Source organism: Olea europaea, unplaced genomic scaffold (genome assembly GCF_002742605.1).
Source record: "Olea europaea var. sylvestris unplaced genomic scaffold, O_europaea_v1 scaffold1667, whole genome shotgun sequence".
NCBI classification, from domain to species: Eukaryota; Viridiplantae; Streptophyta; class Magnoliopsida; order Lamiales; family Oleaceae; genus Olea; species Olea europaea.
Window position 1 is genome coordinate 14,985 of NW_019234339.1, and position 13,641 is coordinate 28,625.

General features: G+C 31.8%; 1 protein-coding gene across 5 annotated transcripts; it reads left to right on the top strand.

Moving 5' to 3' along the window:
* The first annotated feature begins 8,232 nt into the window (after positions 1-8,232).
* Positions 8,233-12,018, top strand: LOC111377524 (peptidyl-tRNA hydrolase ICT1, mitochondrial). 5 transcript variants are annotated; one of them, XR_002699741.1, is made up of 8 exons: positions 8,235-8,644; positions 9,465-9,524; positions 9,618-9,700; positions 10,584-10,648; positions 10,732-10,795; positions 10,969-11,039; positions 11,251-11,479; positions 11,605-11,737. XR_002699741.1 is itself a non-coding variant. In XM_023000646.1 (8 exons), the coding sequence occupies exons 1-7, from the start codon at positions 8,344-8,346 to the stop codon at positions 11,339-11,341; spliced, it is 735 nt and encodes a 244-aa protein (XP_022856414.1). In that variant the 5' UTR covers positions 8,236-8,343; the 3' UTR covers positions 11,342-11,379; positions 11,605-12,018. The 5 variants fall into 5 exon arrangements, 4 of the variants coding, with proteins under 4 accessions (XP_022856413.1, XP_022856415.1, XP_022856414.1 ...); XM_023000646.1 differs by having other exon boundaries at positions 8,236-8,644; positions 11,251-11,379; positions 11,605-12,018; XM_023000648.1 differs by having other exon boundaries at positions 8,238-8,644; positions 10,732-10,765; positions 11,251-11,379; positions 11,605-12,018.
* The last annotated feature ends 1,623 nt before the right edge of the window (positions 12,019-13,641 follow it).

The following is a 13,641-nucleotide window of genomic DNA, read 5'->3' on the forward strand; positions in this document are numbered from 1 at the left end:
ACTTGGAGAAGAATAGAGTTTTCTTTTTAGGGGAAATGGAAATGGGAGGGAGAAGTGAGAAGAAAAATGCTATTGATTTAACTTACCTGTAGCAGAGCCTGAGAAATCTGATACGCTTTTTTCAGTTTTCAAGATTTTTTCATATTATTAATTTACTATGGGTCGGGTTGGGACGGGTAACCCGTAACCCGATAGAAAAATGCAATTAATGACCCAAACCCAACCCATTTCATTGAAAAAACTGACCCAAACCGCTCGGGTTGGGTCAGGTCGGTCAATTCGAGCGGTTTGGGTCGGTTTTTGCCCACCACTAGGTGAGCTCGCATCACTAGCCAATCCTATATTTGTTTTTTATATGTATTCATATTTAAGAAATTGAAAAGCTTGTGGGTATGATCAACTCAATTCATTACACATACGTCTGATCTTTTGGTCTAATTGTCAAACTGATTCAACTTGGTTCATTGCAACCCTTATTGTCTCCTTTTATAGTGTCGAATCACCCATGATTGGAGTGATTTGGATCGACTCTTTTACATATAAATATTCTAATTTAATTCTACTTCTTGTTTTTTAACTTTGGATCCCATCTGATCAGTACTCTCTATCCATGGTAACTACCAACTAATGTTAAATTCTCACTGGCGATAAAGATTATTATTTAATTAAAGTATAAGTTAATTCTTGTCTCTAATTATACATTCTCGACTAGTTATCAAAAATATTATTGCAATATTTTTAAGTCTCATGTTGATACTAAATCCTTGTTTGACTCCCTTTAAAATAAAACAATTTATTTTTCATACTCATTTTCAATCACACATTCACACAATAAGATATTTTGCATGTAAATTTAAAAAAAAATTCTTATTTAGTTTTTAACGACACATTTTTCAAAAAAAATCATTATTCAAAATATCGTTTTCATGCAATAATGACCATCAAACTGGGACTAAATATCTTGAATTATTCTAAGAGTCTAGGGCCACATGGGCCCAGATGTGTAGCAAAACCCAAATGTCTTTTCTCCACTGTTATCGGGAAGGAATCATTTCAGGTTAGGGAAAGTGAATTGGGCTGTGAATTGCTCCTATAAACAATTTAATTTTTAAATACAAATAAAATGAGTGATGTACGAGTGAATAAAATTTATAATTTTATTAAAATGTGTAATTAAATATTAAGTTTGATAATGTATAAGTGATTAATTTTGACAAAGTGATGCTAAAACTTAAAAGATGACTTATTGAACTGTTACCCGATGGGCTCCAAATGATCTCGAAGCCGTTGAACAGCAAGCCCATTAATCTCATAAAAAATGGGCTTAATGAGTAGCCCATTAACGTAATCCAATCTCATTCAGAAATTAATATAGTGGTAATTATAAGTGATTTATAGATCTCAATTCATAATTAAAAATTATAAGTTTTTCTTTCAAAAATCGGATAATAATATTGTAAAATAATGAGATAATTATTGATAATTATTTAGTATTATCATAATACATGGATAAGTCTTATCTATTTTAGAAGATCTATTTTATTCCAATTGCAACTCTTATTTTGGACCATATAAATATATGACATTGGTCAATAATAATATACAATTGAGTTTTAACTCTTTATTTCTCATCTTATTTTCTCTCTTCCCTTTAATTTTATAACACGTTATAAGCACGATTCTCTTAAAATCAAAGTAAATTAGTTAGAATGTAATAATTTTTATAAACATAATCATGTGTACCAAAATTAATTTGGTAACATGTGAATTATATCTATAAGTATGCATTAATTCAACTTCGTCCAGTTCACGACCAATTTTTTTCATGATACCAATCAAAATTTGGAGGCTGCTTCGTCCAATTCATCAATTTCTACCTTTTGATTTTACATCTTTATTATGTGGCAGTCAATTTCATGAAGTAGCAATCATTGGATGTTTATGTCATGGCAGTTATTAAATGCTTATGAACTCATCTTTAATCCATGGTTTTATGTGGCCCTATTGCATGTTTTCAATTCTTGAATTTGAATTCGTGTCAATTTAGGTCGATTTGAGGCGAAAAAAATTGTACACCCTGTTTTAATTGATGTATATGTGTAGCATTAGATGTACTAATTTATGTAATTCTTTCTTTAATTTTTTTATGGATGTAAAACATATGTTTATAGTGAAGAATAACTATAAAGCATATCTTTTCAAGATTTTTTTAATACATGTTTGGTAATTAATTTTAGAATATAAATTAATATCCAATCTATTTGGTAACTATTTTTTATTTGCATGGTAATTAATATTCTTTGACTCGATTATATATTTGTGTTGTTCTATCATAAATTTTAAATTAATATTTTATCATGTTGTTACTCCTGAAATAGTACAACATTATAATTAATATTTCAAAAGAATATTAATCAAAAATATATCTATTATAAATAGTTTGTTGATAATCATGAAGTAACACAATATTATAATTAATATTCTTGAAGAACATTATTTACTCCTAAAGAGTATAAATTATATTTTTCAATATTCCAAAAGAATATTGACGTATTGATCTTGAAGAAATAATAATAAAATATAATGTGCTCTTGAAGTAACACATATCTCGAAAAAAATATATCTCGTTGTGTCCAGAAGAAATATAAATAAAATTATTAGATACTGAGTAATAATTTTTAAAGGAAAATAACTTTTTATTTTATTAATAATAAAAAAGGATATTAATTTGTCGCTCCAGAAGAGCATAAAACTCGATGTTTTAATATTCTCAAAGAATATCATATTAGCGATTTTGGAAAAGTGTAAATCTTAAAATACTAATAAAATCTAAGATGAATCATTAGGATATCTGTTTATGTTTAGTAGATAGTGCAATTATGGGGGTGTTTGATTGCCATTTTTAGGTAAAAATGCATTTTAGAATAGTAACTTGATGGGAAGTATGTGGTTAAAAAATAAGAAAAAGTTTTTGATTTACGTATAATATTATTTTCATAAAAATATGTGGTTAAAAGGAATAGGAAGAAAAATGCATTTTGAAAAAAATGGTACTAAACGAGGGCTATGCACACAATTCTTCAAGATAAAGTATTTTTTAAATGTTAACATTAGCAGATAATAATGTTAATACGATATCGGGGGTATCGAATATCGTTGAAAGCTCCGAAAAAGTTTGTATTATTTTACCAAATGATACAAAATTATATGTTGACGAGACATTTTATTCTTGCAAATCCAGAGGAAATTTGCTTAGTTTTAAAGATATCCGCTACAATTGATATCATATTGAAACGATACAAGAAAATAATACTGAATATCTTTGCATAACCTATTTTGTATATGTTCAGAAGCAGATAAAAGAAAAATTTTATAAACTCCCATCTGGCATGTATTATACATTTATAAAAATGATTGAATCAAATAATGTCACGAACCAGAAGTTCGTTGACCCAAAAAACTTTATTCTTTGACATGATCGACTTGGACATCCAGGAACTATGATAATGCGTCGAATAATAAACAATTCGCATGAACATCCTTTAAATAGCCAAAATATTCTTTTACCTAATGACTATCCATGTGTAGTTTGTTTGCAAGGTAAGTTAGTCATTACACCTTCAGTTACAAATGTCAATATTGAATCTCCAACTTTTTTGGAAAGAATTCATGAAGATATATATGGGCTAATACACCTATCATGTGGACCATTTCGCTATTTTATGGTATTAATTGATTCTTCTACTAGATGGTCACATGTTTGCCTACTTTCCACTAGGAATGTAGCATTTGCTACACTGCTTGCTCAAATTATAAAATTACGAGCGCAATTTTTCGATTACTCAATTAAAACTTTTCACCTTGACATTGCTGGTGAATTTAGATCACAAGTATTCGATGATTATTATATATCAATCGGGATTGTAATTGAACATTTAGTTGTACATGTCCATACGCAAAATGGTTTGGAAGGGTCGTTTATTAAACACCTACAACTTATTGCTAGATTATTACTTATGAAAACAAAACTCTCAACTTCTGTTTGGGTCATGCCATATTACATGCTACATCATTGGTTTGTATTAGACCAACTGTCTATCATCAATATTCACCTTTGCACTTAGCATTTGGTTATGAACCTGATATTTCTCACCTACGGGTCTTTGGTTGTGCTGTCCAAGTCCCTATTTCACCCTCCACAACGTACTAAAATGGGTCCCTAACGAAAACTTAAGATTTATGTGGGTTTTGATTTACCATCAATTATCTTGAGCATTTAACGGGTGAATTATTTACTACACGTTTTACAGATTGTCATTTTGATTAAATAACTTTTTCAACTTTGGGAGGGGAAAAACTATATCCTGAAAAACAAGGTAAAATTATTTGGAATGAAGCAACTCTATTTCATTTTGATCCTCGCAACAATCAATGTGAGTAAGAGGTTGAAAAAATTATTCATTTGCAAAGAGTTGCAAATAAATTACTTGATGTATTTGTTGATATAAGAAAAGTGATAAAGTCATATGTTCTAACAAAAAATATTTCAGCAAAAATTGATGTCCCTGGGTAGGCTTTGCGCCTATTTATCCGCTCTGGGTAGGCCTTGCGCCTATCTATCCTTCACGGGTTTATTCGCGTCTCCCAGAATTCGAACTCATAACCTTTCCCTTAAGGAAGACTTAAGTTGAATCTTGGCCCCAATTGGTACCAGGATTCAACTTAAGTCTTCCGTAAGGGAAATGTTATGAGTTTGAATCCTAAGGGATGTGAAGAAACCCGTGAGGGGTAAGTAGGCGCAAGGTCCACCTAGAGCGGACAAGACGTAAGCTAACGGCTTGGGTACAGAGACCCGAGTCATCACGGCATCAACCACTTGATGACTTCTTTCGATCGTCTTATGTATGTTAAAGACGTGTTGAGTGGTTGTTGATGGTCGGATCATTATTTTTAGTCAAAATGATAAAATTAATGTTTTGTATGAAAAGAAACGATATCTATGTCATTATAGTTATTATTTGAATTGGAACGATTTCAAACTCGTTAAATTTGTACTAAAACGATATAAATGTCATTACTTTATTTGTGAATTTGATTCATAACGACATCATTATCGTTTCAGTACAAGTTTGACGACGTTGATATCTTTTTAACTTAAATCATAACTAAAACTATATACATATTGTTGTAGTTAAAATAAAACGACAATTATATCGTTTCTGCTAAAAATAACGATTCGACCATCCACAATCACTAGACATGCATTTGACATATGTAGGATGCTCAAAATAGATAATTAAGTGGGTTCGATCTCACTTAAAAGAAACTATGAGAATATTTATGTTCTCACGATTGTATACAACATTGAACTATTTCGATAGAAAGAAGTATTTTCGTTCGTTCTTTCTAAACCATTCGAATGGCATCTGTAACGATCGGGGTCTCTCTACCCAAGCCGTTAGTTTATGTACTGTTCGCTCAGGGTAGGCCTTGCGCCCACTTACCCCTCACGGCTTTCTGTCGCATCCCCAGGATTCGAACTTATAATATTTCCCTTAAATAAGACTTAAATTGAATACTGGTACCAATTGGGCGTCCAAATAGCCGTGAGGGGTAAATGGGCGCAAGACCTACCCAGAACGGACAGTACGTAAGCTAACGGTTTGGGTACAGAGACCAGGGTTGTTACAACATCAACCCACTTGATGACCTCTTTCGATCGTCTTAGGTATGTTAAAGACATGTTGAGTGGTTGTGAACGGTCGAATCATTATTTTTAGTCAAAACGATATAATTAACGTTTTGTATGAAAAGAAACGATATCTATGTCGTTATAGTTATTATTTGAATTGGAACGATTTCAAATTCGTTAAATTTGTACTAAAACGATATTAATGTCATTACTTTATTTGTGAGTTTGATACATAACGATATCATTATCGTTTCAATACAAGTTTGACGACGTTAATATCGTTTTAGCTTAAATAATAACTAAAACTACATACATATCGTTTTAGTTAAAATAAAATGACAATTATATCGTTTTTGTTAAATATAACGATTCAATCGTCCATGACCACCAAATATGCATTTGATATATGTAGGATGATCAAAATGGGTAATCAAGTGGGTTCGATCTCTTCAAAAGAAACTATGAGAATATTTTTGATCTCGTGATTGTATAACACATTCGAACTGTTCCAATAGAAAGTATCTTCGTTCGCTATTTTTAAGTCATTCGAGTGGTATTAACCCACTTGATGACATCTTTCGATCGTTCTACGTATGTTGAAGGTATGATGGGTGGTTATGGACGGTCGAATTTTTATTTTTAGCCAAAACGATAAAATTATCGTTTTATATAAAAATAAACGATAGCTATGTCGTTATACACGTGATTTGAACTGGAACGATTTCATACTGGTCAAAGTTGTACTAAAATGATATGAATGTCGTTACTTTATTTGAGATTTTCATACATAACAACATCATTATCGTTTCAATACAAGTTTGACGACGTTGATATCGTTTTAGCTTAAATCATAACTAAAACGATATATATATCGTTTTACTTTATATAAAATGATAATTATGAAAATGACGATTCTATCGTCCATGGTCATCTGACATATATTTATTGTACGTAGAATGATAAAATAACTCATTAAGTGAGTTTGATTTCATTCAATAGAAAGAAAGATAGTATCTCCATTCGCTCTTTCTGAATCATTCGAGTGCTATCAATCCATTTGATGTCTTTTTTTTGGTCATCATATATCGTTTTAATTATTATTTAAACTGCAAAAATTCTAAGTAGTTAAATTTGTAAAAAATGATACATATATCGCTCTAGTTATTATTTTGTGTCTTAGGGAGAATTTCAAAGTCGTTATTAGAATAAGAACATTTTATAGTAGAACGACATCAGCTACTTTATGTGTCATCGGAACGAAGTGTATATGATTACATGAATATGCACAATATTCACATTTTGGATATGTACAATACATAAACTTGAAAATCATAAAAAGTCACGAAAATATGTAAATTTCAATTATATTTAACATCGTAGTTATAACGTTCGAGTGTAACCACTTTTGAAACGATATGTATGACGTTATAGTTACGATTTGAACGGGAACGATATCATTGTCATCGAAACAACATAAATATTATTTACTTATTCCATAGTGTGCGCCTAAACCTGTTAAACAATAAAGTAATGTGTGTTCGATATCGAAATGACATATACATCATTTTTTGTATTTCAAGAACGAGTTCAATTGCGTTATACAAATCAGTTAAGCAGAGTGTATTTGATGCTAAAACGATATCGAAGTCATTTTATGTTTTAGGAACGATTTCAATGTCGTTATGCAAATCAGTGAAACAGTGTCGGCAATTCATTTCCATTCCACATTTTTATTAAGTTGATAAATTATATTTTACGATTTCTTCAAACTGCGATATTTTGGTATTGGCTTATCAGAATCAACTTTTTCTAGAGTCGAATAGTTCTTATTAATTACAAACTTTAAAATGAGTTCAATATTGATATATTATATCGTTTTTTTTATTTATCAAAATCTAATTATTGGATTCTAAATAAGATATGAATTTAAAAATATTTTTTTTGTCCTTTTTTTTTTTCAAAAAATGTATTTTGAAAAATTCGTGTGTTATAATAGGTGTCTAATGAATAAATGACTCAATAATTGTTTTCGACTAGTTGCTAAGTTGTGGAAAATGTTAAAACTTTGGGTGCATCGGAGATCAACTACGGAGAAGAGATGTCATTAAACTTAAAAAGAAGAGTCGGAATTTTAAAGAGAAGATGATTTTGAATTTGAAGTAAGAGAAGACTGTGTGTGTTAGACTCGAAAAAAACCAACGGGTCAATGGATCAACCGGTGGGTTATTATTAAATTTTGATTTTAATTAAATTTTATTTTTAAATTGAAAATGAAATAATTTTTTGAAATGTAATATATATATTTTGCTCACAAAAAACAAAGGACCATGACTTGACATAATGATTGTGGAGTTAAAATATTTCCTTGCCATCAAAGGTTCAACTCACGATTCCTCTAAGTTTAGAGAAAAACTCCAATCCCTTTTTCATTTTTGTTTTATAAATTAAGGGTAAAGAAGTCTTTTGACATTTTAAAATAATTAAAACTCTTTTTATTTTTATAATTTTGGTCAAATGGCATTTGAACAAAATGTATTTTATAGGTGGTTTCTCCATTCGGCTTCATCCTAAATTCAAATTTCGCCATTTTCTCTTCTCAAAAACATTTTCAATCATTTCTTAGGGTTTAACAATAATAATCAAAATTCCAAATGGCTGCAATCAGAGCCACAACCAGCATGTTCCTTGCAAGATCAAGTTTCCGCCCCACATTCTCTTCACAAATCACCGTACGTTTCTTCCGTACGGCGTTGCCGGCGACGAGCTGCGGTGGAGTCCACTGGCGAGCTCATAGCAATTACGGTGTCGTACGTTGCGCCTCCAGTAATTCAGGCGGCGAGGAGAAGAAGACGCCGGCTCGGCTTGCTGAGGTCCAGCGGCTTCTGCATGAAGCCGAGGAGCGGTTTAAAGATGCCGGTGCTGGTGCTGACCCCGTTCCCCGAATCACTCTCGGTATACTTTGATATATTCGTTTTTATTCATAAATTTATGACGACATTATCTATTTGTCATGACAATGAATGTTGGGTATTTAAGGGATTTCAAGTATAGATGCTAGCCATATATGTCTGAATTGTTACTTAACAAGGTGGGCTGAACTGGAATATTGATTCTGGTGAATGGGCATAATTGTTATATGACCTGCTAATTTGTCATAACAGGATAATTAATTAAGTTATAAAAAAATTTATTAGAGCTTGAGAATTCCAAGAAAGTAGAGTTGATTTTGATTTTTACTTGCCTTATTCCCAACTTTTGAGGCACAATTAAGGTGCAAACTTAATCACAATGGAAAGAGTTCATTTGCATCGATCAAATAGCTTTTATATAGATAATTAATGGTTTCAAACTTTTTATTTTCCCGTATTTTACACTGGAATTTTGCATATTTTTCATGTCTTTCTTGCTACCCCCATCATCTTGTATACAAGGAAAATATGGGAGTTATTGTTCGTTATGACATGTTGGAGGATTTTCACACCAGATAAACACAAGAAGGGGTGTTGAACAGCCTTGCTCATTATAGAGAGAGGATGTGAGGCCATATGATCATAAGTTAATTTTTTGGTTCATATGATCATATACTAATTTTTTGGTTTTCATTTTAATAATGCTGGTATCTCAAAATCCTTGATGTTCTACGTCTGATATTGGATAGGAATGACTCGGCAAAGAAGAGTTGATTTTTTATTTTTATATTTATTTTTATTTTTGTGGTTTAGATGTCAAATCAAAACATGGTCATTCTTCAAATTTTATTTTCCAAATGCAGATCATGTTACTGTAAGCTATGCAAGGAGTGGCGGGCCTGGAGGTCAAAATGTCAATAAAGGTATGCAATGCTTCATTTTGTACATATCTACAATTTTAATCGGTGATCTTCGACACATTGAAGACTTTAACTGGACAGATTCTTAATCTGCAGTGAACACCAAGGTTGATATGCGATTCAATGTAAAAAATGCGTACTGGTTAAGCGACAGGGTGAGAGATAGGATTATGCAAAAGGTGAGTCACTATCTTCTACTGTTAATGTTCACAATATTACACTATTTGCAGAGGGCAGAGGACTGTGTTTTATCTACCTTGTTTGGTTTCCTGGAATTGGGTCCTGTAGGATATATCATGGATCGTACTCTTGTTTCCACATTTGCTATCACTTAGTACTCTGGGCATTAAAATTTGTTGACTATTTCTGTGTCCCCTCTTCTTGATATGTGATCACGTGAACTGGTAAAGTAAAGTATTACTATATTTTTGAAGTTAAACTAAGAAGCTTGGCGAGGAATGACATCCAAATCAGTAATCTGATTGCTTAAAACTGGATTCGAGTGTTTGATTATTTGGGTATAGAAACCTGGTTACTTAAATATCAAAATACAGGGTTTAAAATTGAGAATCATAGTCCCAATTTCATCCTGATGTTTTGATTCTTCAACTCTGAAGCTAACAAAGAACAAAAAAATAGCCCTCACCACACTTACCAATTCTTGTTAATATTGTGCATGTTTTGTAATCTTTTTCTGTGCACATCTTCTCTTCTACTAAAATTTGCCAAAAGTCTTCAACTCAAGGCTGAACTTATGGGTTGCGCTTCAACCTGCCAGTCATGGTAGACAGTTTTCATGTTGTAGAGAAGGGCAAGCTTGTTAGGATCCTTATTTCCATGAACTCATAACCATAGGATGAGAGGTTTCCAAGAAAATGTTAATTTGAGAATGCCTATCCCATCTTCCCTACATCTAAAATCCCCATAAAATAATCGTAGAAAAAGAGTCCAACATTTCCTGTTGCATAAAATGAGCTGTTGTTTGATTTTTATTATTTTATTTGTACAGCTGAGAACCAATGGATATCTTTTTAAAACTGATAACTTCCACACTATTGACAGGAGAAGAATCGGATCAATAAAGACGGAGAGCTTGTGATTTCTTCAACGAAGACTAGAACTCAAAAGTTAACATTTACCAACTATGTTATGTTCTCTCTTTCACTATTGTTGCTATAGTAGTTGCTCACATTCATCTTTTTGTAAATAGGGGTAACATTGAAGATGCTTTGGCAAAATTACAGGTACTAAATTACCAAAAAAAGAAATTACAGGTACATGTACATAATTTAGCTTGTTGCATGCCATGTTTTGGGTGCAGCAAAAAATGTCAGCTCTACCATCTAGCAAAAATTGTAAAAATTATCATCTGGTGTTTAAATGATAGTTCCAGGGAAGAAAATTAGTTCCATGTGAATAATTGATCATTCTTGAATGAATGAGACAGGCAATCATTGAAGCTGCTTCATATGTCCCACCACCTCCTTCAGAAGCGACAGTGAAAAAGATCGCTAAGTTGTAAGTTGTCTGCTCAAATTTGTTTTACCTTGTCCCCACCCTCACCCACATCCCTGCCCCCACCCCTTCTCAAGAAGAGGAAGTTAGTGTGTGGGCTGGGCACCAGGATCTCTTCCTTTGATATCTTGATTAAAGTTTCTATCCATTATTTTAAAATTCATGGATGCAAGTGATTGATATGGATTGACTTGCTCTTTCTCTCAATTGAAAGGTCTGCCATTGGGGAGCAGAAACGTTTGGACAAGAAGAAAGCTCAATCTCAGAAGAAATCACTAAGAAGAAGCCGAGACAGTTGGGATTGAACTGTTGGGAGCAGAAAGCACAGTTTGCCAATATTTATGTATGGATAAGATAAAGCCAAAAGCTGCTTTTGGGTTTTGGATAATTTTATGGAAGTAATTATCTTGATTAGAAGAGCTTTTAGATAAGGCCGGCCTAAGGTGACTTTCTTAGGAAGCTCTTTTACAAGAATCAAAAGCCGAAGTCCTGCCAAATTGGCTTGTAGTAAATTGCTATGTTTACATTTCAATGATTTTGACTATGTTTCATAATCTTGCTTTCGCAGTTGTTCAACACTACAGTTTGGTGAACACAGATCACCAGCCCTTAAACCAGTTAGTGAGCAGATACTAAAGGAAGAAGAGTGCCACTTGAATCATCTCTACTTTCAGATATGCTGGATATAGCATCATAGAAATTACACCTTTAGATACTAAGCTAATTATTGCGATTTGTGAATGAGAGGCTTTAGATTGATGGGATTTCGAAGATAAGCTCTTTGTCAGCACGACATAGAGTTGCTTATATCATGTACAACATTATCGATTTTATACTGTTCATGTAGCTTATTTTTTGCATTGTCTGCAATCCTGTGAAACTTGTGTTACATGATGGGTCCCGTTATTGGATCTCATTTTTGTATGGGCTTATGTACTACCTCTTAAAAGAGAGGCTTTAATATTATTATTCATTTATGTCACATTGCTTTTCACACTACATCCAACTTATCCGGTTTTGCTATAGTAGTTTATTCATGTAAGAAAATGAGATGCGCTTTCTTCTCTAGACCACATAGTCTACTTCTTCTACTATCTCCACATCCGCCCTTGTACAATTGTTGTGGGCCCGCATTCATTTCTCAATGTCAATAAGTAGGAAAATTATTTGTTACAAATTTGACTTTTATGGCATGGTGTTGGTAAATGTTATGAATTCTCATTTATCCTCAATATCAAAATTGATTGAAAATAATGTGAAGCATTAAGTTAAGGGTATTTTTGACAAAATGATTATTAAAGTTAGGGTGTCATGGTCTTTTTAATTTTCATATAATAAATGCAGTCTGTCATTGTCTGTAAAATGTATAATGTGAATTTTGATTCCAATCTGCTTTATTTAAATCATTTCTCACGAAAATTGTTTTCGTCTGCCGTGCTTCTTCTTCACTGTTTACCTTCATTATTTACCTCTGTTTCTCTATGAAACGAGAAAACACCTTTGAAATAGTATAGAAATTAGACACCGGTAATATTTCATGTTTACTTTCGTGTACGGTAATATTTTTTTATAAAGAAACTTTTCCGTTTGTATTGTAGATTATGGACGATTTTAGCTTTCAATTTTTTTTTTTGTAGATTTGAATTAAAATTTTTTGCTGTTTATGTGTATAGGTTAGATTACATTAGTTATCTCATGGAATCGAAGGTTGTAGTAGAGAGATTTTGACAGGTAAGGGTTTTGAATTTTTTATTATTTTATTATTTTTATTATTATTTTTTTTTTGGTCCAATTGATGTTTTGTGTTTCTATGTATAAAACTTTCGAATATGTATGTACTATGTGATTTCATAACTTCCTATGCAAGGATTTCAAATTTGAGCCTCATACTTTTAAAGATGAGATGATTTTAAATTTTTTACACAAACCTTATAAACCTAATTCAATCATTTGCCTTCCCTTATCTTTACTTTACTAATTCTAGAGGGAGAAGAAAGAACTCATCGAGATTCGAGAACAAAAGAAAAAGGAAAACAGGAAGTATTTGACCATCTTTATATTTGGATACCACTTCAAACAGTAAAAGTCATAAAAACGGAGAAGTGGAAAAAGGCAACAAGAAACTAAAGCTGGGGGAAATTGGTTTTTTGTAATATACAGTGAGCCATGAAATCTTTATTTGAAGAATTACTTTAGCTATATACTTTTTCACTAAAAAAGATATTTGGTTAGAGCTCTTTGAGGCATAAATTCATCGATGGAAATCTTTTATTACCTTCAATAGAATATTGAAAGGTGGATACTAAATACTAATGATGAATTTTAGGAAGAACTTGAATTGATACAATCAAATCTTCAAACTTAATAATATGGAATACTATGTGCCATCATTTTTTGTTTTTATTTTTCATTAGTTAATTTACTTTATGTTCAAACAAGTTTGTGGTTATGTTTGTTGTCCTCTTTTAATGTCTAAAAGAACTATTTGATTTCGAGAAGCGAACAATATATTTGTTAGCATGCCATGGTATTGACATTTTCTTTTTGTTAATAGTCTTTTGTATGAAGTGCTAGAGAACACTAGGTGGCCTATTTTTTGTATCCT